At 41.7% G+C, this 26,939-nt stretch overlaps 1 protein-coding gene across 4 annotated transcripts in view; it reads right to left on the reverse strand.

Annotated features, from left to right (window-relative positions):
* Positions 1-26,350, reverse strand: part of RSU1 (Ras suppressor protein 1) — a 114,562-nt gene extending 88,212 nt beyond the window's left edge. For all 4 annotated transcript variants that reach the window (XR_012628571.1, XR_012628570.1, XM_074865165.1 and 1 more), the window contains exons 1-4: positions 26,239-26,350; positions 25,851-25,962; positions 16,110-16,160; positions 11-131 (exon numbers count right to left, since the gene is read on the reverse strand). Coding sequence is in view for 2 of the 4 variants with exons in the window: in XM_074865165.1 (XP_074721266.1) it covers positions 11-131; positions 16,110-16,160; positions 25,851-25,959 (281 nt within the window). In the remaining 2 variants the exon portion in view is untranslated. The remainder of the gene's footprint in view (positions 1-10; positions 132-16,109; positions 16,161-25,850; positions 25,963-26,238) is intronic.
* Between the last annotated feature and the right edge of the window lie 589 nt (positions 26,351-26,939).

Raw genomic sequence — 26,939 nt, forward strand, 5'->3', positions numbered from 1 at the left:
AGATACGCACCCAAGATTCAGGTGTTTGAGCTTCTGAAGGCTGCTAATCTGTGTAGGCAGCTCCTCAATCTGGTTGTTGAAAAAGTTGAGCACTTCTATGTTTCTCAGGTCTGCGATGTTTGCTGGCACAGCTGTAGGAAAGTTTTCACAGTGAGTGACCGCAACTAGAGCAAGCTACCTAGACTATAGATGCTCTACTAGCACCTGTCTTTTGCTCTGTTTGTACAGAGGCTGACAGTAGAAGAGGCATCTAATAGCTATTGGAATAAAAGAAAAGTTTGTATCAAAAAAGCCTCCTATTTGGAATCTGTGCTCATCTCTGAGAGCAGTCACTTTGTACTCTTCAGAAAATTACTACCAGTACTGTAGGATATTTTAACTAACATAAAGAACACTGCAGAGAGACACAAGGACAACAAATGTTCTCAGACTAACAAAGAGAGGCAGGCCATCCTCTGAGTTCATGTAGCACACAGGTCTCAAAAGAACAGAACTTAAGAGACTTGAATAATTTCATTATTTGAGTTGAAAAAATGAATAAGTAGTTACACCAAGACAACCATTTTATTAAGGGTCTTTAACAGCAAACATGAAATAAAAATTCCTTTTTAGCGATGGCCCATTCTGCTTACTGCTTAAATAATCTAGTATCCAAGTTCTTGTCCATTTAAGATACAGCAAAATTTATAAAAAATGAAGTTCAGCTGTAAAAGATTAACTGTTCAGTCAAGCCCATTTTCTGTTACCTCCCATGAGTGAATAACTAACTGATCAATACACTTACATGGCTACATTGGATTACCTACAAATCAATATCTGGTTATTATCTAGAAATATGAAAAATAAAGCAGAAGCACAATAGGAATATGCCTGTGCCGATGAGGTTAAAAAGCTATTCAGATTTGCATATTTTCCCCCTTAAACTTAGTGAGATTTAAGCAGACAGCTGAAGTTTACATAAAAGGTTGGCAAATCACCTGCACTGAAGCTTGCACCTGTGTTCAATATTCACCTTGGTTCAGTCTCAACTTTGCATCAGGAACCCATAGAGTGCACATCTAAATAATTAGAAGTTTTTATGAGCCCATGATTTTCTTTTATTTGTTGGCATGAGGCAATCTCAGTCTTAAAATGGAGTCAATAATGTTTACAAAGCAGAACATTATAGTATGTCACATTTACTAGATTATAAGTCTAATTGCATTGTGAACAGTAACAGGATCCCTAACAAACACTCTAATTACACTACATAAATATTACTGCTGAGGGTCATATTCATTGCAGGAGATTTTTAGCAGACTTTTTTTATAAAGTCATTAAGGCAAATCTGAACATTTAAAAGTCCTCCCTTTGCGGTATTTTCCAACTGGTCCATGCGTATCTGTCACTCAATGACAGTAAGAATTATGTGCCTTCAGAAAGTAAAGGGTAATGTACTACTACTGTTGTTTTAAATTATTCCCTAACAGAAGTTAACTGAGGATTTTAATTGACATAATTCAGCTGTTTCCAGCTCCAATATTTCACCAGAACAGTAATTACCAGTATTAAAATGTTTTCCTTTCAGAAATTAGACTTTATAATTTGACTTTGATGAGATGCAATGGACTGGCAAACCATGTTTCTGCTCTTCTCAGATAGTATGTTTATGCAAGACTAGGAATCAGAAGTACAATTGTTGAAGGTTAAACTTTTATAACACTGTAGCAATATTATGCTTAGGTCAAGAAAGATGTTCTTTGTGCGTGTTAAAGCCAAAGGCATCCCTAATGGGAAGAACAAGTAGATACCCTTCTTTGAGCAAGGGCCTCCTGGAGCCATTAGGCCTTGAAGAGGGTACATTGCCAACCTGGCAAGCAAACTCAAGGTCCATGTATTCTTAGCAGAACTACCCTCAATATAATACTAAAAATCGTGCCTATAGGTCAAGAAGACCCTTGCCCAGGTGAAGACCCTTCCCCTGAGCACACATAGTAGCAGAAGTATTGTGTCAGCAGTATTATAATTGTATGTAAATTACTAATCAATGATCAAAGAGAGGATGGACTTCAAAAATTACTAACTCTGCAAGTTTTGTGTACAAATATAGCACAGAAAGTCCCATTGGTGTGCTTGATTTGTGGGAAACCATGGAGCACCAAGGCTTGCGCAACCCTAAAATAAATAAGCAATATCTCTCCTGAGTGTGTGATTATTGACCTATTGCACAGCAGGTGACAAACCCGCTTCTTGGACAACACTAGCAAATACAGGTTTTAGCTTAGTCAAAGCCTAAACAATACAGAGACCAAATACAATTCTCCTGAAGTTACACTGTTGATGCAATTAATAAAAATTTGGTATGACGGTTTTGGCCTTTTTGACAGTGTAAGAGATTACACTCTCCTAGAAAAAACAGCGCAACTCAACATCACAAGTTATGCCAAATGTAATGCAGAGCTCTGTTATGGGAACACTGAAACAAGAGCCTGACATTCAGGAGGTCAGACTTACCAAACCTACAGTCAGCTTGGCTGCTTATGTGTCAATTCTGTATTTCAGTTGTTCAGGTTAAACACCATCACGAGATGACAAAGAAATTAAGAAGCTGTTAGCCAAGACACTGAAATTTCTCAAAGCCAACTAAAGTAGTACATCTTACACAAGGACAATACTATTCACTACAGAGACAGGAAGCCCCATGAAACTTTTTTGATCTTGCTGTGAGGCCAGACTACAGAAACTGTCAGACTACAGAGACAATTTGTTAGTGCTACCCTCATGCAAACAAAGCCAGCAATACCTGACATTAGTTTCAGTTTGAATCAGTGTTGGTTAATAGGCGCCTTACATTTAGTCAGTCCTATTCAAAGCAGATTTAGTTACCAAATGACCTCTTGAATCATGGAGTAGCAGCAAAGCTGTTCTGCATCTGTGAACAGACCACAAGATGGGGACAAGTACCCTCCAAGCAGCCTGACAGAGTCCAAACAATAAATAACATCAAAGCAAAAAGCAGGACCCAGTTACTGAGCTACCTTGAACTAGTGACACTGATTTAGTGGATGTGTCCTTACAAACACCTGTCCAAACCAGCTTGTTTCCTCCCTTAAATTTGTATGTCACTTCTGACTTAAGCTAGGAAACTGTGGAGAGAGGCAGCATAATTTCAAGGAAAACGATGAACAGTCATCTTAATTTAAAAAAACCAAACACACAAAACAATCCAAAACCACCCATGAAACTACCCAGAAAAAGATGACACTTAGAAGAAAATGGCTTCCAAAGATTTGCTTATGAGGATTACACTTGCACTAAAGATAACAGCATAAAAGACAACCCTAGTTTCAATGGGTTACTACACAGTTGAAGAGCCTCAAATTCTACCTGCTCATCCCACTTGCAAACACAGGGCAAAACCTCAACTTCCACTGACTAGTTTATCAGAGGTTTTTAATTTTGTTTTCTTTTGTCAGGGCACACTTACTCCATGTAAGTGTCCCCACTGAACAATAGGAGCTGAGTTCTTGCACACTGTCCACTAAGTTTCTGATATATCTGTATAATTCCCACATACTGTATTTCATGTTGTGAATCATACTTAGGATACTTTATATCATTATTCTCTTCAAGACATACTAAGAGCTCGATGGGTGAGCAGGCTGAGATGAGAAAAAGGCTAAAAATTTAGCAAAGGATTTGGATTAAATACTTTGTGTCTCACCCTGTTAAATCAAAATAAAAAGCTTCAATCCACAATTGTATTTTTTGGTTTGGATGGAGGGGTTGGAGGTATTTTGTGAGAAGGAAAAACAGAGGAGCAGGTCAAGACCAGGCTTGTGATAGGGGAGAGGACTTCTTCCTGTAACAGCTTATCTTCTGGTTCAACAATTCAGGTTAATTTGTAGTATGAATGAATGCCCTCCTGGATTCAAAGAAAAACAGAAGACCAAAATTAACTCCTGTATTGGTCTTGTAGTTAAACCACACAGTCTAAAGATTAGCAGTGGTCAGGCAAGGTTGACTAGGCATATAATGTTCTCTGCTCTGAACTTTATACGACTGAGCACGTCCTGACTAACATCCCACTGTTATGTTGCAAAATTCTTCCCAGATACATAGCAGACTGCCAAATACCAAGAAATTTATGTTCTGGCAATACTGAATTCCACTCGAGTCACCTTCTCATGATGAGCTGTGAGAGTGAACTGTCAGCAACCTGGTTCCATTCACCCACATATTTACAGTACGATCCACAGTGTCTTAACAACTCTTCTAAGACCATCTGCTGCCCAGTGTCATTAACAACTAAACTCCCCCTCAGCAAATGCTAGTAGAATTTGGCAGCCCAATGCCTTTGCATTCTCCTGTGAAGCTTCAGTCACATCATGAAGCCCCATTCATATTAAGTCTCACTTCACAAGACCAGGAACAGCTTCCTTCCCTTTGTTCAATACTGGAAATTGCATACAGTGATTTACTATGACAGCTATAGACTTCACCTTTATTTCAAGAGCTTGGTTGACAGTGAAAGAAAGGGTCTACAGGCTGCACACCACGGAATAAGAGGACTTTGTTTGTGCTCCTGGAAATAAGGATTGGCAACTTGTTATACTTCAAAGCATTTAAAAACAAATACGCTCTTTTTTGCCCTGAAGTTAGTGGCAATTCTTTAGGCACTAAAATATATTCTCATCAGACCAGCCTTTCATTCAAGGCAAGTTATTTCATTTTATTCCTACGTAAGCAGCAGCTGTTCAGAAGTTCTGATATGATTTCCAAAATTTACATACAAAGGATTTAATGCTACTGTTCAATGCGTATATAACTCCACATGTAAGTATCCTGGATCTGGACCTTAGTTCTCTCTCCACATCAAGAACCAGAAGCCAACACTAGACATCTATGTCTAGTGGAGGTCTGATGTTGCCCTCTGTTGGAGAACAGATACTGGGTTAGATGGACATTTTATCAGAGACAGCTATCATTCAGAGCAACATGCTAAGAATATTTAAATCAGTTAAAGCAGCTTGGAGTTAAGTGTCTCAGATGTAATCCTCTCTCAAAGCAGGAAGTCAAGTGGTTCTCATACCACTCTCTAGAACTGACATCTAGATCCAGCTCCTTTTGTATACCCAACCTCTGACAAAGGAAGAACATAGAAAATGGAAGAGGAGAAAAGAAGGTGCATTTTTTTCCCCTCCAGTTTCACTCTGCTACTCTTTAGTCATTCATCTAAGTTTCAATACAATCCCTCTTGTGGTGGCAGGGCCCTTCATTACAGCTGAAAATGCACAGGCTTCAGAAAGTCTCTCTTCCTGCAAATGATCTCCAGGAATATTTCTCTTAAAGCACTGGAAAACAACAGGAATCCTCACAACTTTAAAAGTAAACAAACTCAGTCTCCATTTGCTTTTCATCTAAAAGATGAAATCTAGTCTGTTTTTTTGTGTTTAGCAGGGACCAACATTAAAACAAACATTTCTGAAGACACTCTTATTAGAATATAAAAATTTCCTTTACAATTTAAAACTAAAATAGAAAACATTTTAGACAAGGAAGCTCAGATGAAAAACATGACAAGAGTCCAGTTGGGTAGTTTATTGACAAGTGATATGATGATTTAGTAAAAATCTAAGTCTCCATGAGAGAAACACATGGTATGTAAACCAAGTTAAACATTTCAGTTCATTTATACCTTAACACTGAATGTTCAAAATAAACATTGTCAAACTGCTGCTTGGAAAACTGTGTCTGTAATATTTGCCTATTCATGAAACAGTGCCCGAATAAGCTTACGATCTCCTCAATAAATATGAGTATGAAAGGCTAGAGAACATCTCCCATTGAATTCAATGAGTTTTGAATCAGACACCAAGTGAAATAAGAATTTTAATTATTTAAAATATGATTAGTTTCTTTGGCATTCACATCTTTAGAAACTTTAAGCCGCAGAATCCTTGTTTTTTCAGAATGTTTCTTTAGTTAATGAAGTAATTTAGCAGTACTGAGGAACATGATGTTCAGTAGTACTCCAAACCTTTACAGGTTCTAAGGGAATATTTATCCAGAAGAGCTATTAAAATAGCACTACTTGCAGAGAAGAGATTTATAAAACTATGCCAGTTTCTCATTAAACTGTTCCACTTAAAAGCTGGTCAACAGTCATACAGAGTAAAGAGAACTCAATACAGATCTCAGAGTGCTATCAGTCCATTGCAGATCCCAGGTAAGGTTTTCTTGCCAAGAGCAAGAACCTACTTAAGCCTAAAGTAAAACCTGTGGGTTGTACAATATAATAAACCCAGTTCTGCAGACTGTTGCTAATCCAGTCAGCGTCAACAGGAACTTTTCATGAGTAAGGATCCCTTAGAGTAAAGGTCATAAAGACATGAAATGTTACTCACATTTCATGGGGGAGGAAGACTTTAGAATACTAAATATATATTGCATTCTGTGCATCCAATATAACTGTACTCATAGAGCTGAAGTCATGTTTAGATTAATTTGACAAGGGTTCTGTTATACTGAGAGTGAAGCAATCAGCTTCACCAAAATGAAAGAGGAATTAGCAGAGGGAGAACACAACAGTTTTCATTTTAAATATTCATAGGCATGCTGATATCACACTTGGCAGTTAACTGAAGAGAATCCTGATCCCAAGTGAAGCATACAGTACTTAATTTACACACTATGTAGTTCAAGTCTCCCCTTTTGCCCTCCCTCCACCCTCTTCCAAAGATGGATACTAACCTTCCTCACACTGAAAACGTTAAAAACAAACTTGTCTCCTTGATCTTCAGCTCCTTCCAGAAACCAGCAGAGTTCTTTTTTGCAATTATCCACAGAAGCACTGCAGTTATGAAAACGCTTTTATGAACATGTTTAAATTATACTATAGCTCACTGACATGCTACTGTGCTAACAAAGCAATTTATCAATAAACAGTTTTAATTTAAAAGCTAGAGTCTAAGGAGAAGTGCTGTGAGCACAAGAAAGGCTGAGAAGAGACTGGGAATCAAGTGACATCTAGTGAAGACAAAGGACAAATCTGTTCTCTGAGAAGAAAGCTTAAGATGCATTCAGAGTTTGGAGAGAAATACTAGAAACCAGAGGCTGAGGTTAGGAAGGGATTACTAGGTTGAAAATAAATCACCTAACAGCATAGAAATGAAACCACACCAAAATAGCTCACAAAAATCTGATGTTTGTTAGCTTTTTTACAGCAGTAAGGAACAGTACTGTTTAAGTGAGGATGGGTATAAAAATGTGGATATAAACATGCCCCTTCATTTCTACAAATAATTTTGAAGAAAACGGAGTATTAGCCAAGCTTTTTGAATTAGTGTGACATCCAAGTACTGTAGCAGAGACCACAGCAACTCCAGTTTTACTAATTGTTTTGTGAGGAGTGCACACTTCATCCAAGATGTTTTGCTATCTTACTTATGTCAGGAGAAAATAAACGTGCGGTACACCACACAAAAAGTTGAAGAACACAGGCTACATCCCCTTGTTATAGGTCAGATCACCTGTATGTGTTGGTATTTCAACAGCTGGGAATGGTTAAGAAAAATAACTTCTGCAGGACTAAAGAACTTAAGCTGAAAGTGTTAAATTGAGATTTATTATTAGGCTTCCACCAAATCCAATTGCGTATGGTCTCACTAAATCTCAGTGAGTCTCCTTCAGGTCCTTAAGTTGTTTAAGCATGATCTTTTCAGAGTTTCACACTACTGCACAGTAGCTGGCTTTAGTTAAATCAAGCCAGCTGAAGTTCAGCTGGTTCATCTGCCCCTCCCTCAATATTCTTTTTACTTCAGTCTATTTAAGATGCTTTCTGCAGTTTACAACAGGGACTAGCCAAAGATGCCCTGAATGCAAGGTCTTGAACAGATACTATAGGTTACCCCTCACAGGTCAAGGTCACTTCAGCCTCTTACTCAATCTACTCATGTGCTTAGCAGTGCTTGTTTACAAAATCCTGCTTTCGCTGTATCTAACAAATAGTCCATAATTTCAGCTCGGTTTGTTGGACAGTATTAGTAGTTCACACTTTGTATACCACTGAAACGTTCTGAAGAACTCCCGTAGGACTATTTTTCACTGCTACTTGGATCAACTGACTCTTCCCCCCATTCAGCACCACAGACTGCCAGGCTGACACTGTTTACCAGAGACACCAGCTTGTCCTCTAAACACACACACAGGAAGAGGCTGCAGTAAAAAAGCTCACTGTTCAAAAAAAAAAAAAAAAACAAAAAAACCAAAGTCAGCACATGTGCTTACACCATGTTCTCGCTCCAGCCCTCAGAGCTGGGAAAGAACTAAACTCCCTCCTACTTTGGGTTCCCTATACCCAGTACTTAAAGCCACTTCTTTGAGTCTGCATGGTACAGAGCCCTCCCTGTACCTCTACATTAACTGATCCTAGGCTCCAGCTGACTATACATTTTATTTCCAGCTACAGATACAGCTTGTTCTCCTAGCCAAGAGAAACCACATTACCACAAATTGCCCATCCTCAGATAAAGATCAGGAAACTATTTCGGAAAAGATCATTTATATGAGGCTTCCACAAAAAAAAAAAAAAGTTACAGCTATTTTAAGCCACCGGGAGGTAAGTGAAGACACAAGAAATTTGTACCAAAGCATGTCAGAAAGCATTGCTACTTACAAAATAGTTGTTAATATATTTGCAGATGCCTTTTAATAAGAGAACAACAGCTCCTGAAGAACTCTGTTAAAGTGATTTGTGTCTAGCGCTGTATTTTGTATGCATGCTTACTTATGATGCAAAATGAACTCTGTTGCCATACAGCACAAACTTTGACAATTTAATTTATGCATAAATCAGGGTAGTTTCAGCATGTGCTCTGTATACCATTACAGCACAAAACTCTTTCATATATTATTCTGCCTCATTCTCCCAAAGCTTCTTAAAATCAAAATTTATATTATTAAAGCTAAAAATGCTCTACCATCTCTTATTTTTTCAGAACCAAAGGCTTGGTTTTTTTTCGGGGAGAAAAGAAAAAAGCTAAGAAGGTATTTAATCTAAACATTTGTGCAGAACTCAGATGTCACAAATTTAGTAAGGCATATGTATAGGGATGTCCTTTTCCCTCCTTCTCACGTCTCCCCGTGCACTGCATTCATAGATATTTCCCTTTAGAGATCCCTGCACCAGAAATAGGAAGTAAAAACAAATCAAAATATAGAACAAAAATGAAAGGCTTACAGTTAAAGCACCACTCCCAAGCACAGTTGAGAGGCCACTGTCAAGCAGAAGTCTTGTGCTTTGGACACAACCCTAGTTTCACTACGCAGATAGCTTACTTGCACCATTTTGGGGTATATCATGTCAGTACAGCAGTCCGGAATGACTTACCAGAAGGAAGCAGAAGCAAAGTAGAGGAGAACACAAGAAGCAACAAAGAGTAAAGAGTATACGGGTATCTCGTTCCCTCCAAAAGTCAGCAAGTTTGCTATATAAATAACCTGATACCAGGCAAAATGCAAAGTGTCAGACAATACCAGTGGGAGACACACCACAAGACATCTGAGCAGTCTGGAGAAGACAAAGCAGCTAGACTGGGAAGGAATTCAGGACAGAGAGATGCAGTGTTGCTAACTGTCTCTGGACTACCTCCAATACATGTAGGTATACACTACAGTCAGAAAGGTGACTTCTAAAGGAGATGCCCTAACATAAAAATGACACCAAGGGATTTTAGCAGCATGTTAAATAAGATCAAGGACACAGTCAAGAGGGTTAACAGCAATGAAGGGACAACCTTCTGTGCTGGTCATGCACAGAGAGCAAGACAATTTAGAAGGAGATGGTAGAGCAAGGAAGCAGTAATCTGTGTGAGCAGAAAAAAAAAGGAAAAAAAGTTTTGAACTGCTCTGTTGGAAGAAGGCAAAATGCACAAGGATGATAAAGGGTGACCATGTGGCTGTCAAAGGAACATGATCAATGAGGCATAGCTATTCTGACAGGACCAGAAAGTGAACTTGGAAACAAAATTCAGGAAATGGCAACCAGCAGCAAAAAACTAATAGATCACCTCACAAAAAGGAAAGGACTAAAGATGAGTAAAGGATTACACTTGAGAATCAAGTAAAAAGCATTGGAAAGACCAGAGGACAGTATAGGACAGCAGTTCAGAGGAACGGGAGAGGAGGACAGAGAATGCAAGATTGGGTAATACAGGGGAGGTTTGAGAAAAAAATAGTTGTTCCTGATCTCTCATCATTCGGACATTTGATAATATTGGGCAAGGAATCAGAGCACAAGAGCAGAAAGATAGAAAAATCATCACGAGTGAGCTATGAATAGCAGACAACTTTTGAGAACATTTAAAGGCAGCACAAGAATATAGTGAATCTGACGAGCACAAGATCACCTGAGGTTAAGGAGACTGAGGAGAATACAAAAACTAAGCTGTCCACCACCACCTACCAGGCAGGCTGAATCGCTACCAGGAGCATAAGCTTCTTCCCACGTAAAAAAAACCTGCTAAAGCTATTTAAACAGTGACCTCTGATGGACAAACCATGTAATACCGGTATTTCCAGTGACTGCAGAAACACTCACGGACTCCAGGTACGACTAAGATAATGACACAAAAGTTAGAATCTCTGAATAGATTCTCCAAATGATTACAACATCAATTAATCATCTCAGGTGGGTAAGTCAGATAACTGTTACAGTAGTTACAAGTCATTAAAAACCTACAGCATATCCCAAGTGAAAATAAAACATGTCGAGTTGGCAGCGTAATAGTTGAGCACGTACACGCAGATGACCAGCTCTTGTACCTGTTGTCATTGCTGAAGTTACCTTTAACATCCCAGCCTGCTTTCCAGTCACATCTTCCCCTCTGTGCACTCCTGGGTTGGACTACAGCTATCCTGAGCTTCTGAAAGCTCTTCAAGCACACTTCCTATTCATGATTTAGTACAGGGATTTTAAATACCAAACTTCATTAGGATACCAAGTAAGGATATTAAGTGTGACTATACTAGGATGTGAAATTTTGTGTACGCTTTAAGTAGGTGGAGGATACCTTGAGTTAGCCTAGTTATCTAAAGTCTAGAAGTTTCAGAACCACCTCATACTTAATGGCAAAATAGTTCACAAAAGTTCCTCTGCAAGGAAAAAAAGTCAGGTAAGGCGTAAGCCACAATATATATGCTCAAATAATTTCCTTTAAAACGTTGAGTTTCTCTATTGCTAATTCTACTCCACTTATTGCTCACTTACAAATCTAGTGGCATAAGGGGACCAAAAGATGAAACTTAATCTACCCTGCTGACTTCAGTGCAAGCCTGCAAAGGTACTTTTCTTCCAAAGGCATCCATTTGGTGTTCTAGTGTAACCAATTTACAAAAAAAGCTATGCCCTCAAGACAGTGTGATACACAAACCTTATTCTCAGCTGGGAAAAAACCCCTCATACTCACTCATCTATTTCACACTGTCTCCCAGAGCTCCAAACCATTCTGCTTGAAATAACATGGGGTGTGTCCCAAAGTAGACAAGACAGCCAAGCCTGGCAATATGCCTTTCCTCTCTCTAACCTGGGCTCCCTAGACATCCAGTATTCTGCAGTTCCCACCGTGTCCCCCAGAACCATTATGAAACCACAAACTCTGGCTGAGGTTTTAACAAAGTAAGACAAAGTTTGTTTTCAAGAACTTCTACGACAAATTCCTGAACATAAAACTTCAGAATCCTCGTGACAGTCCAAACTGTTGGAAACCTAGCACAGCATAACATGTGACTGGCACGGCCACCCCAGCATCAACCATGGAGCAGCAACTTAAGAGGAAGCATGCTGGCTGGCCCTACAAAACGTGCAAATCTACACCAACACCTTAAGTTCACTTTCATCCCACACATGGGTGTCAGAAAGAGCAAGTGGCCAAGACTGCTGTAGACTTCAAGAGAAGTTACGTTCCACTTGAACTTGGGTGAAGCGGTCCTAAGCAGAAGTGCACAAGATAGTACAATGGATACCCATAAAAAAATATTACTGTTGCCCAGAAGATGTGGAAACAATATTTGTGATTGACCAAACTGATCAAGCATGGTTTCTACAGAAGTATGTCATGTGGCTCCAGCTCCTTCCATACCTGTCCAGTACAGCTACTCTAATTCCCTACCACTATTCATGTCCTATTAATGATTCAACTGAGCAGGAGGTGAACGTCACACATATGTCCTCCAGCTACATCAAATGACATGGAACAAAGACAACTTGGGCACATCTACCCAAATTAATCCACCACACTGAAGGGCAGATGTGTATCATTCAGCCACACACTTCCTCAAATTTGAGAAACATTTGTCAAGACTTCTATTCCATTTATTTTGTTGTTAGCCAATGGGTTCAAAAGACACCTGGGTCAGGATAAGACAACCTGTGCAGGCTAACAGCATAACCATGACTGTCTCCAATTTTGCTTCTCAGCTCTATACTGGATAGAAGGCTGTAAATCACTAAGTGGTAGAATGAAAACCTCCCAGTACAATATATGGAGACACTGGCCCATATGTCTACATTAAGTTAAGAAAAAACACAAATACTCACTTTCACCCTCTGCTTTCAACTGGATTGTCACAGGAGACCCCAAAGCGGAATCATCCCAGGTTTGTCACGCAGCAACTGGTTCAACAAGACTGCAGAATCACAGCTATTTAGCTTCCCCTTGAGTTTTGTTTCTGATGTTTAAACACAAAAAGTTCTCATCAAGCTGCAAAGGACAGAGTCAACTCTTTCAGAAGTTACCTAGAGCAGAAGCAGCCAGTTCAAGACTCCTCCGTTAGCACAGCACCACACAGCTGAAAAAAATCCAGCATAATATTCTCCAGAAAAATCAATGTGGATTTGAGTACTTCTGATAATGAATGACTTAGACATGTAAATACACAAGAACCAGCAGTAGGAATGGCATACTAAAAATATTAACAGAAACCATGCCACAAAAATATTCTAAGTAGTATGATGCATTTAATAGTACGGTCTTTATACTTGCTAATGAAACTTTACTTTTAATAGAGTTTGCTGGCAAAAATATGAACTATGGTTACATAAAAATATGCATATCTGGTTTTTACATGTATTTATTCTTCCAGATAGACATATTTACTCTAAACAGCAGAAAAAAAAAGGAAGCAGAACACTCATTTAAATGACAGAAAACTAGTGGAAGATGCTAATATGACCTTAGTGTAGCATGTCAAGTGTCACTGCCACCAGCTTCCTAGCCATTTTAAGAACAATCTGCTAAGACAATTAATTACATAGCTTAAAAGATTAGGTCAACTGTGTCAAATACGAGAATATGAACTTGAAATGTAGCCTTTTAAAAATGTGTGCTGTCTATTTAAATGTCTACATCAATTTGTGAAAGAATAGTAAATTTCAGACTTACTGAGTTACTTCTCAGGAGAAGCAGTGGTTTTACCTTCCCATAAAAGAAACCAAACATAGCAATTAGAAAGGCTGACAGAATGCCCAGGCTGAGAGAAGACACAGTTGCAGCCTGCTGATCTAAGGGCTACTTTAGAAGAAAGAAGCAATTAAAAGTTGAGATTTAATATAACACAATTTTAGAGCAGTGGCAATCCTTAAACTGGTATTTTGAAAACTAAAACTGCTTTAAATAAATGGTGTACTCTGGGTTTTTCTTGAATAAAGTCAACCTGAACACATCCTTCTTCAACACCTGATTACCAATTCTTTTGCCTCCCCAGTCAGGTCTACAGCTAAGACTCATAGCTAGGACACAAGTTTGCTACTTAGCTTTTAATTTTGGTGCTTATGCTGAAGTGTGTCACCCTCCCCAGGCTCAGTTCTCAGCCAGCCAAGTTTACCACGATTCAAGTCTCCTTGAAGGAGCTTCAGCCCGTCTTCTCTTCCTCAGAGCAAGGTAAGATATCTGCTACTTGCTGAGCCAGATGTGTGTTCAGCCGAACTCACCCTTTAGCTATGTTTAAGATTTGTAAGGTGTCATGTGGAAGGGATGATTAAGTCCTTGGAAGTCTATTAGCTTTCAAAAACTGTAGGATTTTTACAAATTCCAGAGAAAGAATAGTGAAGTTTACCACGAGTAATGCTTACAACTCGTTTCATCCTTGTGCTAGATAAGCAGCCATTCAGACAGAAGATATTGGAGTAAATAATCAGCACCAGAGAGAAGTTCTGCCTGGCAGCACCAGGTACGCAACTTTGGATGAGTTATCTGACCACAAGCATTAGCTAGGGGTGTGCACAATGAATTGCCATCTCAAGGTGCCCGCAGTCCTCCAAAAGCTGCAGAGAAAGCTGAAGCGGCTGGATACAGTTAACTGCATAGCTTTTAAGCAGCTCAAGTTCAGGGACAGGCACCTCCTTGCAGTGACCTGAGGGAACACAAAAGCCACCAGCTGGGTGGCCCTGTAGCCCAGCTCCATCAGTGGCTGGTAACAGATACCAGATAGCAATATGCCCAAAGCAAGTTTACCATGATGCTTTCCCAAAACATTCTCTCAGTTTCCAGCTATTCGTAACTTCATGACCTTCTAAACCAGAGGAAGAGCTGTGTGTTTAATAGTGGTGCTTACAATTTTCCCTACCTGAATTTATCCATCGGTCATAATTTACAAGTTAGACGGCTGGAAATTGCTGGTCATATTTATAAATAAATTGCGATTTCTTTGAAAACTACAATAGGGACAAAAACAAACAGCAAGACACCAGTCTAGAGGACACTATTACAATAAAAAGCAGGACCTAGAATAACTAATTCATACTTCTCACAACCACCCACATAGTACTCATAATTTTATCTATTTCCTACTACTACAAACCCTTTAAGTCACTCATTAGTACCCAATAAACTGTATCCAGAGAAGTGTTTATGTGCTAGAATCTAAGAATATTTTCATTTTTTCCTCGTGCTTAATCCTCTGCAAATGCTCAGAGGTTTAAGTGAGATCCTTGCATCAATATGTTTTGAATAACATACTATCTTACAGCTTGTGCAGCAAGCAGTTTAGAGCTCAACAGGTTAGGTTTTATTTAGTTTGTTTGTTGGGGTTTTTTCTGTTTGTGGTTTGTTTTTTTTTAAAAAAAAACCCATCTCAATTTTTAAAGCTTTCCTTGGCTATAGCCTAGTACATGCCAAAGCACCTACACAGTCACCTCCTCAACATGCACCCCCTTTGATGGTTCCACTCTCCTTCTCGTGTTATGCACTCTTAAAATTTAACACAGTTCCAAAAAGGGAAGGACAGGTTGAGATAGGGCAGACAAGAACAAGCAGAACGTCAACAAAACCAACACTTTTCTTCTCTTGAGAAGATGTACACTAACATGGATCAGATGAAATTCACTGCTTGTCCTTCTACAACCAAGAAGCGGGAACATTTGAGCAAGACACTAATGGGTAAGCCTGATGCGTTCTCCTACAAAAAAATATTACTTTTTGTCTTGCAAAATTCAGCCTGATCTCTGCCTCCACTAAGTTAGGTCTCATGTTTATGTTGCTCTCATGACATGCTATTCACCAACACCTCACTTAAGGGCTTCTTTACTATGAGAAGTAGGATCCACAAGGTATCTACACTCAAAAGATTATTTATTTTTGACAGAAGTAGACTGCTTGACTTTCATGCCTGAAGCTCACATTCAGTTGGCCTTGCTCACATGTGTTTGGTTATAGATATAATGCAGTTGAGTTGTAACTTATTTTCACTTGCTTCAAATTAATTATCCATCTACCAAAATGCAAACTGTATCATTTCTGATGCAGTTAAATTCATAAGTCCTCAAACATAAGGACTTCAGAGTCACAGTAGGGAATGGATTTTTGGCTGGACTGGTAACAAGACTGAGAATTACAGATCTTGCAGTACGTTGCAGATCTGTACTGAAGTTGGAAAGGCATGTCAAACATGGCTACTAAGTCACATCTTCAATCTCTTTGTTTTTAATAAAGCGCTTCACCAAAGAAGCACTCTTAACAGTGACATTACGCTCTAGAAAAAAAAAAAAACCAAACCAAAAACAACTAGCAGTGTCAGCTTTTCAGTATTGCTCAACTGCTTGTAATGAAGTCCAAAAACAACAGTATACTTACTTGTAAGCTTGTTGTGACTCAGAACCAGCTGTGTGATATGAGACAACGTAACTGCAAATGAAGAGAGAAAGAAGTGAGTTTATGGCCATGCAACTGAGAGCTTGTATCTATTTCAGCTAAAAAGAGGCAAGTTATTATCTTTGCTCCAGTAACGCCAGATTCATGTGCACCGTCACAATAAACAAGACAAGCTCGAGACTTAAGAGCATATCCAGCCACTCCTCTGCCCCTTTACTTCATGCTTTTGTTACAGCATCAAACACGACTTGAGCAGTAACTACCGGTGCCTCCAGCAGAGGCCTGGTTCTGGCACACAAACACCTTTCTCATTTCCATTCTTTGAATCCTTCCCAAGGAAAAAGCGATAGGTACCCCAACGCTTAGACCCAACAAAATACATGCCACACAAGCAATTACATTTCCACATGTTCCAAATTCATTACCAAGTCACTGCTAGATTTAAGCCCTAAGTACCAACAGCTGCACTTACAACCTCGCATCCACGAAGCACAGCAGCAGACTAGCATTGTTGTTACGTGACAAATGGCCAGTTGGCAACATGCAGTATTTACTCAAATTAATTGAATGATCTGATTGATCAAAGCCCCTCAGATTCCACCTTACTGAACAAAGAAGTGTTGCACATGGGGCAGCTAGAGACTGGCACTCCCCCTACACTTCATCCTTTACATTTCTTCTTGCCAACATCCACACCACCGTTGCTTTCCCTAGAAGCTCCATAGCCCACAACTGACAACAGTATCTGATCAGAAAAATATGTTAAATAGTCAGAGGAGAAACTCGTACCTTGAAGGAGTTCTCAAACATCTGCCCCATCCCTGTAAAAAGTTTGTTGTATTTTATTGGAACCAGAAAAATTGAGAGATTTTCCCTCCCCTACACCTTTTCCTTACTTCCAGCGTAGCCTCTTCAAAACAGCTCTAGAAACTACCTTGCTGCCCCTCCTAGGCAGCCAGGAACTTTCCCTGCCTGAAAGACAGCTGTAGTACTACATCTCTCATCCCTCAGAGCTTTCCTCAAGCAACAAACATCACTAACATTAGCCCAGAGACATCCCACAGGGTTCTTGCTGCTTTAGGGATCAAAGATATCCTAGTGAGCATGTGTGAAAACTGGCCCTGCTAATCAATACTTACTAAATTGCAAGTTGGAGAAAACAGCTTGGAGACCTTTTACTTCCTGATATAGCAACCTGTTTCAGCTAACACTTGAAAGCTCATGACTTACCACAGGCAAATATAACCTGTCAGCGGAATGAAAGCAGTCACTCAAAGGCAGAAACAGATCAGAAAGCTCAATGTTAAAAAAAAAAAAAAAAAGGCATCACCACAGTTCCCTGTACAACCAACTGCAGGTTGTGCAGGAAGGAAAAGCAGGGAGGAGAAAGGAAGAAACAGCACACCCACCCTAAATTTCTCCTAAAATACAAGTGCTCTAAGCACTGCTTGCGCCACCTCACAAAGCAGAACAGGACAGAGAAAGAAGCCCATAGAAAGTCTGTAAGGATATTGTAGAAAGAACAGCCCTAAAGGGCAGACAAGAGCAGCAGCCTCCACAAAGAGCTCTAAGCTTTAAAACATAAAAGGCACATCAGCTTTAAAACATGAAAGGCATCATAAGCAACCATTTAACACTATCGATTACTTACACATATAGCTAAATATAGGAATGCAATTTACACAAAAAAAAGAGAAGATGCTGGAGATCGTTACAAGCTTGTGAACAAATACCTAAGTACTCCTTATGCATTTATTTCTCTTGGTTAGATATTTTAATAATAGCTGTGACAATCAGAGACAGTCAACATTTCATGGGCGCTTGATATCCAAGCCTGACTAGTAAGAACACAACCACCAGAAGCACGACCCTACCAGTTGGCTTCCTGAGATGAGAAGTGATCTAGTCTGATGTCTCCAGCCCAAGGCAACTTAATCTAGATCAGAGACAGATCCAAACTGACATCACCAATGACAGGAAAAAACATCTTTTCTTGCATTTAATTTAAGAAACAAGTCATTCTAGAGCTCTGAGGCTTTGCCTAGACTCACCAGCATCAACAAGAAATTGGCCTTGCTCCACTGTAAAGAGAAAGGATTTTTCTTACCAGGCAGTGGAGTTACCAACTGCCATAGCCTGTTTTCCTCCCACCCCACAAGAAGAGTAATGGGTATCTTCTGCATTGCAATTCAAACCACTTGTGTGCCTATCCACGTAATGTCATCCCATCCAAGAGGGCCCTTTTCCCCCTCAGAAGCCAATATAGGAAACGTCCAACTAGTCAAGTATTATCTTCCCCAAGCCTGAAATGTTCAAATAAATCCTAGTTACCAAAAAGGCAGGAAAAAGCACACATGTACCAAAGACTCCCACCAGCTTTGTACTCAGTCCCTCTTACAGTGGCAATGGTGAAGACTAGCTATGTCACCACACCTGTAGAAATCACCATGCCTGTATGTCAGGCAGTGCTGTGTCTTAAGGACACAGAAGAGTCCCTTTTAAGGCTGAAGTGTGGAGCATTACAAAGCGCAGGGCTCTGGCCACTGGCACCAGAATGAGGAAATGGCATTCCAGCCTTGTTCTTGAAGATTGGGGTTACAGGAACGTTTCAGAATTTCTCCTTTGCCTTTCCCATGACAGTAGCATTGGAAAGTAAAGATTTTGTTTAATCTGCTTTTTAAAAAAAAAAAATATTTTTTTTGATACTGTACAAAGTTGCTTCCACCTCACTTTAAGATCTGTTTTTTAAAGCAGAGTTGTTGAACTAAAGTTGCAAACAAGACCAACTAATGCCACCTCACCTCCATGCTAAAAAGTCAGCATCTCACCACGAGCACGACAGACAACTGGACTCCTGACAGGTGGGACTCCTGCATCACTGCTGCCAGGCAAAGGTCTGCAACACCCACGCTGAACTGCAGGGACTGGAAAGTCAAATTGTGTGGCCAGGCACAGGGTGAGTTCTAAGAGAACTTTTGCACTATTTCTTTTTTCCTTTGAAGTCGATGCTTCTTCTGGTTTATTAAAGCAGAATAAAGACTGAAGCTGTCACACTTCTGTGGCCTTGAGCAGTTCATTCCAGTTTTGCTCAGAGCTTTGCCAGCTTCAGGACTAAATTCAAAATTCAGATAATCTGTTCTTGACTTTGTTGGAGTTCACAATGAACTTCATTACATTAAAACCAGCAATCCCCATTACATGCCTTTTAATAAACAGCTAAACTGACTTGAGAAACTATGTGAGGAAAGGCTCAAATTTAGTTCATACACCCATCAACATGACACGCGTTTCTCAACTCTTTTTTGCCTATGAACCACTTCTATGAAAAGGGTATGACTTCTATGAATTTGTTAACACTAAGGCTAGACATGTCCAAGGTTATCAAAATAAAACAAACCCTTTAAGGTAGTAGTCCTGATTTCCCCACTAAGTGCAATACCCCTTTAAAACATACAGATCAGAATGACAACTCAAATAGACTAAAAGAAGTGCTTAGGATTTTCTGTTTCTGTGCTCAAGATGTAATTCAATATTTAGAAGAAAAAACATACCAAATAGTATTTATAACTCCTGCAAGAAGCCAGCTTATGAGGAGACATCATTTGCATGCGACTTATTCACACCACAGAAGTATAAAGTCACTGAACTGCACTAAGTGCTAGACAGCAGCACACATGCAAGTACCCACTCTGGATCACTTACAAACTGAAATAAGAAACAAAAGAGTAAGAAAAGGAAGCATTTTACTAATAGCGAACTGGGACAGATCTAAACCATGTGTATGCATATGGTGAGCCTTTTCTGCCATGATTTCATCACTTCTATACATATGAAGTGAGGATGCTTACTCAAGGGCAATTAAGCTTTGGGGCTGCAGACTCAGGTCTTCTCAAGCTGAATTTAAATATCATAAAAAGTTCTGTGCATATTTAGTTTTTGAAGGTAAGCCTGCTGACTAAACCTTCAAGCCATGTGTACTTCTGGCCTTCAACAACACAAGCTTACAAGCATTATTCTCACCACTCCCTCTCCATATTTGTCACATCGCTGTCTTCTTCAACCAAGTCTATTTTCAGAAGGGTTTCTTCTCACATGTCTATACAGACTAGAACAAAGTCCCAACATCAGAAATCCCTAGACAAAAGACATTTTAATCTGGACTTCACTGGCCAAATTCAACTGAAGCCTAGACACCTTGTCTGAAACTCCACTATCTCAGTCAATCCTGATGCGCGATAAAATCCCATTGCATCTTTGACCTGCAAAGCAGGCTGACATCCCTCAACAGGAGAAAAAAGGCAACATTCCAATATTATTTTGAAAAGAGCAAAGGTTAGGCATCTGTGATCTGGACTACTTCCAGCAGCATTTTAGCCATATCTAGACAAAAATATTTTCAATCTTGAAAGGTCCAAAGCTACTACCAGTTGGGAGACAGATTTGCAGCATTTTAAGAAAGGAAGCCTAGATATAAAGTGGCATTGAGTCAGTCCTTACAAGGAGGGGAATTTGCTCACGTACATTAAACTGACCTATGTGAAACAACCAGCCCCTGGAAATACCAAGTTTCTCAGTATGCTGCCACTTGCCTACTCCTGTGAAAAGGACCGTGCTGTGGGAACAGCTGACTGTGGTTTTCTTCATCGCACATGTAAAGTCAATTCTGTATGACAACTAAACTATAAGCTCTTCTGACAAAGGCATCCGTCTTACCTAATTAACATCACCGAGCAACATCTAGAAGGCTGAAGGGGACCTGATGGGGCCATTTTGCTTTGGATGCACACAGCTCAGATAACTGTAACTAGCAGGACTCGCTGAGGATTACTCAACAGGTCAGATGATTCACCCCAAGTGCCAGTCCCTCAAGATTCAAAGGGCATCACAATTCTCACAGGGGAATTACTGTAACTTCTCTGTGATACCACTGGAGGAGCTCCTAGGCACTAAGCAGCAGCTCCTTGAGGACTGCAGACCTCAGATGCCTTGTTAACATTACAGTAGTTCACATACAGGCAATAAGTTATTTTGATTTGAAGAATGCACCAGATATCCACACAGAAGTTTGAGGGTCAGGATACTGGCATTTGCCAGAGCAATTTACTTGCATAGTAATTGCATAGTGGTCCCAGCCCCACTACTGCTTCAAAACAGAGTGGGTCAAGGGAAGAATATTGAAGCTCTTTCCTTTTGGCTTTAGTATCAAGTTTTTTCATATACTGCTGCCATGCACTGCAAGTTAGCTTTACATAAAATATTCAGATGACAAGACTTAATTTTTTAAAAAAGAAAAAACAAAACAAAACAAAACCAACAACAGGAAGACTCCACAGACCTTGCAGAACCAAGATAAGACATTGTCTGTCCCACTGGAGGAACTTAATGCAGTATGACCATTACAGTATTGTACAAAATGACTACAAGTAGCCTGCCCCTCTATTTTCTGTGCTTTGGTTATTTTAGGAGCAGACAATTATATCAACACTAACTTTCTGACAATTAATTCTAGGCATGTTAATTCCTACCACACAAGCATGTACTTTATGTAAAATATGAATAGCTTGCAGATGGAATGATAACGAGAGCAAATTAACACTTACAGAGTAAATAGGATTTCATCCAATATTCCTTCCCTGACAACAAGACTACAGAGCAGCAGATGTCTCGAGTTATTTGGGCAAAATAATTCTTCAATTCACAGCTTCCCCACACCGATCACTTAAAGATACATAAATGCGGTATTACAGACTGGTCCTTACTCCAAGAACAATTCTGTAATCGCTGATGGCTGTTTAAAGTCGTAACAGCAAAATGCCCTAACCATCAGGCTAGGGGAAAGGCACACACCATGCCCTACTTGCTGAACCCGATCGTTGACCCTACAGGATGTCTATTAATGCTCGCTACCATTACCTGTCCATATTGGGTGTTTTGTAAACAAGTATGATCTATTTATTTCACAATATGGAATTAAAAAAACCCAAAATACATTAGAACACTTCCACAGGGCAAGACATTTTTCAAAACTATTCATGTGTGGATGCACAACTACAGTATAGATGTGCGCACAAATGGTATAACATTTGTTTCATCGTATGCCAGAATAGTAAGAAATGGCTTTAAAGTTTAAAACTGTTTCACATGGTCTTTGCATTACTATGATGAGCTAAAGCACAGAACATGGCGATCAAGGGACATTTTTAGTCTCAAATGAAATCTCTTTTCTACAGAACATCTTTGCAGTTTTCTCATATCACATTCCTGAAAGCCTTGAAAATTCAGATGTTCTGAAGGCCTGTAGCACAGTTCTAGTTTGTACTTTAAGTCATTAGGAGAAAACATGGAAGTGCCTGGATTCAAGGAATATTCCACAAACAGAACTCCATTTTTAATGACATGAATGAACTCCTGAGCAAGCAGTGGTTCAGGGACTACTGAGCTTTTCTTTGTGAATCTGAACACCACATCATAAACAAGCTGAAAATTCCACTCTCCCTTTACTAAACACAAAAGTGGGAAGAGATGTGGAGGTTGCTAAGCTTGTAGGTACAAGCTAGTTTAAGACCATTTCAAATACCAAGTGTCAATCTCCATCCAGGTAGAAAATAATATTTCATCTCAATTTTGAAAGAGACATTGGTATTTTCCAGAGGCAAGTTTGGTCTGTTTTGTCTCTCCCACAACTGCTACAGAGGGTGGAAGTCAAGGCAAAAGAAAATATGAGTGGCTGCCCGATATTGTAGCAAGTCATTCACTAGACTGGAAAGAAAAGTCAGAAGAGAAGCCAAGGCATATATTTCCCTCTCCCTTTTCTCTTCTGCCTCCATTAACACTAGTTTTCTATGATCACTTAATTTTTTTTTTTTTTTTTAAACACACATGGCAAGAACAGGTCTGTACCTAAAGGAAAAGGACTGGCACACAGAGCAGATGTTACACAGTGCACTACTTCCAAACCCTTGTGTCTTCATTAGCTCTATGTGAATTAAGATAAGAAAGCTTAAATACGAATCCACTAGCCACTCTGCAGCAAGTACTCAAATATGCGGTGGGACAAGGCTTGGCCCTGTTCTTGAAGAATAACCAAGACTATAAGGAACAGCCTACTTTAACAGTTACTGGCCACTCTGGGGTGGGCATTCACAACCATTAAATAATTACATGAGACAAAACCCCTATCAGGGTCTACTGAACACAGTAACTTTGGAGTATCCTCCAACCTAGTAAGGCCTTAAACCTCAAATGGCCAAAACCAGGGAAAACACCACCAAAATGTTCCATCCAGTCATAACCTAAACTTATCCTTACCTCTGAACATCTACTAGTGGCCCTCATTAAAGACAAGATGCTGTGAAAAAACAGTCCCTGGGCATGAATCATGATGGTTGTTTTTAACAAAAATCTTTATTTCATGGAAAAAACAGTTTCTGAAAAGGGAAGTTTTAACACTGCACTGCATTGGAAAGGTATCCAACACACCTAGAAGGGAAGGCACAAGGTCAGACTCATTTAGCTTCCCTGCCAGTTCTCAGAGCCAGAGAAACCCAAAACACACAGTCTATAGTAGGGTTACAAAACAATCAAGTTTAACATTTTATCAAACCATTACCTAAAATCCAGAGGTAATGCCTATTCAATACTTTTTTAAAGGCATATTTGGAGGAAGTTATTATTTTTCCAGATCGAAAGTGGCACATACCCTGACAATTAAAAAAAAAAAAAAACAAACCACAACACAAAAACACCCAAACCCAACTTATAATGCCTTCTCTACCAGAGTGCAGACTAACTGAAAAAGCACGAAGATCTCAATTAACTGAACAGAAAGCAGTCATCACTTCCCCCTCAAGTTGGAGAAGGCCCCAAATCCCCACGCTAAATCAAGTCACACAATGTGCACCAAGGTTATCTGCACGCAGACTTCTCTGATGCAGTGTAACTAGGGTACCACAAGTTCACACTTCATGTAGGGAGCTCCCTGCCAAACAACCTTCAGGTGCTTAGTTAGCAATTTGGTGTCAGTGATGACCTGTGGACCAGCATCCCACACTAGCCCCTGACCCTGCCTGTACAGTAAACCCAAAACAGTCTCTGTACAAGATTTTTTAACTTTAGCATTACTGATGTGCTTTTCAACATCACCTTTTTTCCCCTGCCTGAAAGATCAAAGCTGGCTAATTAATTATGTGTTGGTAACAGGCAACAAGTCTACTTAACAAAAGCAACAGTATTCTGTTGCTGCCCCATACTCTTAATGCATTAGTTTAACTGAAAGGGATAAGTATAGTTCTGAAAATGGGTCTGTAGTTAATGCAAGCTAAACACTACTTTGTCTCAAACAACTGTTCATCCAACAGCAATTCAGTGAAGCTTTCTGTTTAACATGAGTACATATATATGGGCTTTACAATGTAATCTTCCTGAAATCCCATGCACAACTCAGAAGCAGGAAAAGAATCAGTAAAGGACGAAGTACAGAACCAAGTTCCGCAAAACTGTACTTAAGTCTTCACCCTTTACTGATGTGACTGAAGATACTTCAGTCTGCTCCCAGCTCTGCAGACGGACAGTGGTGAGCCATACATTTCACAGAATCATCTAGGTTGGAAAGGACCTTGAAAATCATCTAGTCCAACCGTTAACCTAACACTGACAGCTCCCAACTACACCATATCCCTCAGCGCTATGTTGACCCTAAACTCATTTCCCTGAACTCTCTGCCATCATGCAAGAAGAGTTACATATACTTGCTCCTGGTTGCTATCATGTTTAACAAACATAGCAAAGAGCTAAACCAGGATATGATTAGAGTTTCAAGTACATTGGTGGTTTTAGATTTTGCTTTTTTCTCATTACATCATGCATTCAGGGAAATCAGCCGGTGGCACACTACAGCCAGCCACAATTTTAACTCAGTGCAAATCAGCTGTACTATAACATTATATACACTCATAGCCAAAGCAAACGCAAGGCAAAGTCACCTGCCTTGTTCTTCATTTACGTGTTCTTCAGAACTGTGACAGTATGTTGTTATTGGTACGTTGCAGGTGCTGTAGTTAATTTACAGCAAATGCAACATACCAGCAACAACATACTATCACAATTCTGGAAGCACATGCAATCATGTAATATACAAAGTATGATACTGCTGTATCTGTAATACAGTATTACCATACTCTCCTTCAGAGACAGGCTCATATCACGTCATCCCTTCCAAAAACCAGAGGGGATGCTGCTTCGGTAGCAGGGAGAGGCAAGGACGGACAGCAGGCACAGTCTCCCCATCGCTCAAGTGCCAGAATGACAGCAGCGAGAGACAGGGAACGCTCAGGGCTGCAGACGGTGCAGGGGAAGAGGTGATGGGAGAGATGGTGGGGGGAGTGTCCCAGCTTCCCACGCCGGTCTCTCCGGTGCAGTGGAGCCGGCGCTCTCCCGAACACACTCAGGGCTCGCTGTGGTGCTCGGGGAGCTGGCAGCAGAGTGCTTCCCCTGCCCACGAGTCCCTCCCCAAGACCCCGACGCCCAAAGCTTCAGGACACCCCCGGCACAGAAGAGGCCCAGGCAGCCCCACCACGGCGCGGGGCCGGGGCAGCAGCAGGGAGCGGGGCGGCCCGGACCGACACACACCCGCCCGCCCCGCTCCCAGGGCCGGCGGCGGCCCCGGCCCATCCCGGGACAAATAAGGAAGTTTCCGCGCTCTCCCCGCCCGCCGCCGGTACCTACAGAGGCCGGGCACGTCCAGCATGTTGGAGATGCCGCGGTCGCACATGTCCACCTCGGGCTGGTTCTTCTCCCTGCTCTCCTCCACGATCTTCTTCAGGGACTTGGACATGGTCTGGGTGGGGCACAAACGGACACCGTGAGGCGGGCGGGGGGGAGGCGGGGAGAGAGCGGGGGAGCCTGCCGGGACTGCGCGGGGACGGCTCCCGCCCTGAGGGAGCCGAGGGCAACAAGCCCGCTCCGCTCCGCTCCGCGCCGCCGGGGGGGTCCCGACCCGCCGCATCCCTCCGCGCCCGCCCCATCCCAGCAGAGCCTTGACCGGAGCGCCGGCCACCCCCCCCCCGCCCCCGCGCGGAGGGACGAGCCCGCGGCTGCCCCCGGGGCGACTCACCGCGCGGTGCTGCGGCGGGGCGCAGCGAGACGGGACAGGACGGCAGCGAACAGGACGGCAGCCGACGGGACGGCGGCGGGGCACGGCCCGGTGGGCGGGACGGCGGTGGGCAGCCCGGTGGGCGGCTCCACGCGCCCGCCACGCCACGCCCCTCCCTCACCCTCGCGCGCAAGCGCACCGCAGCCCCTCCCCGGATAGCGGAGGCGCTTTCCGAGCCTTCTACGGCCGGCCGGCCGCCGAGCGGCCCCACCCACGGCCGGGAAGGCGCCGGACCAATCAGCGCGGCTTCTCAGCGCAGCCCCGCTGACCATTGGCTGGGGCGCCGGAGGCAGGCTCGATAGCCAATAAACGCGCCCCGTAGGTGATAGCGGCTTTAAGGCCGCGAGCTGCGGGGGTTCTGCTGGCGTGAGCGGGGCCTTAGCGCACGCGCAGTACTGGGGACCGGCGCCCAGTGTCCTGGGGCGGGCGGGCGGGCCGGCCGTGCCCTGCCCCCAGAACGCCGCGCCCGCTGCAGGCGGGGTGCCTGAGCCCGGCGCGTTCGGGAGCGTCGTCCCGCTGTCGGGCCGGCTCCCGGCGAGTCATCGCCGGCCTGGCGAAGCGGGCTGCCCCGGCAGAGGAGTGCAGCCCTGGGAGCGCGGCTGCCGTGTGGGGTCCTTGCCCTGTCAGGCCCCGGGAACGGGCTGGTTGCGGGAGCTGGCGCC

The sequence above is a fragment of the Strix uralensis genome, chromosome 1 (genome assembly GCF_047716275.1).
Source record: "Strix uralensis isolate ZFMK-TIS-50842 chromosome 1, bStrUra1, whole genome shotgun sequence".
Taxonomy (NCBI): domain Eukaryota; kingdom Metazoa; phylum Chordata; class Aves; order Strigiformes; family Strigidae; genus Strix; species Strix uralensis.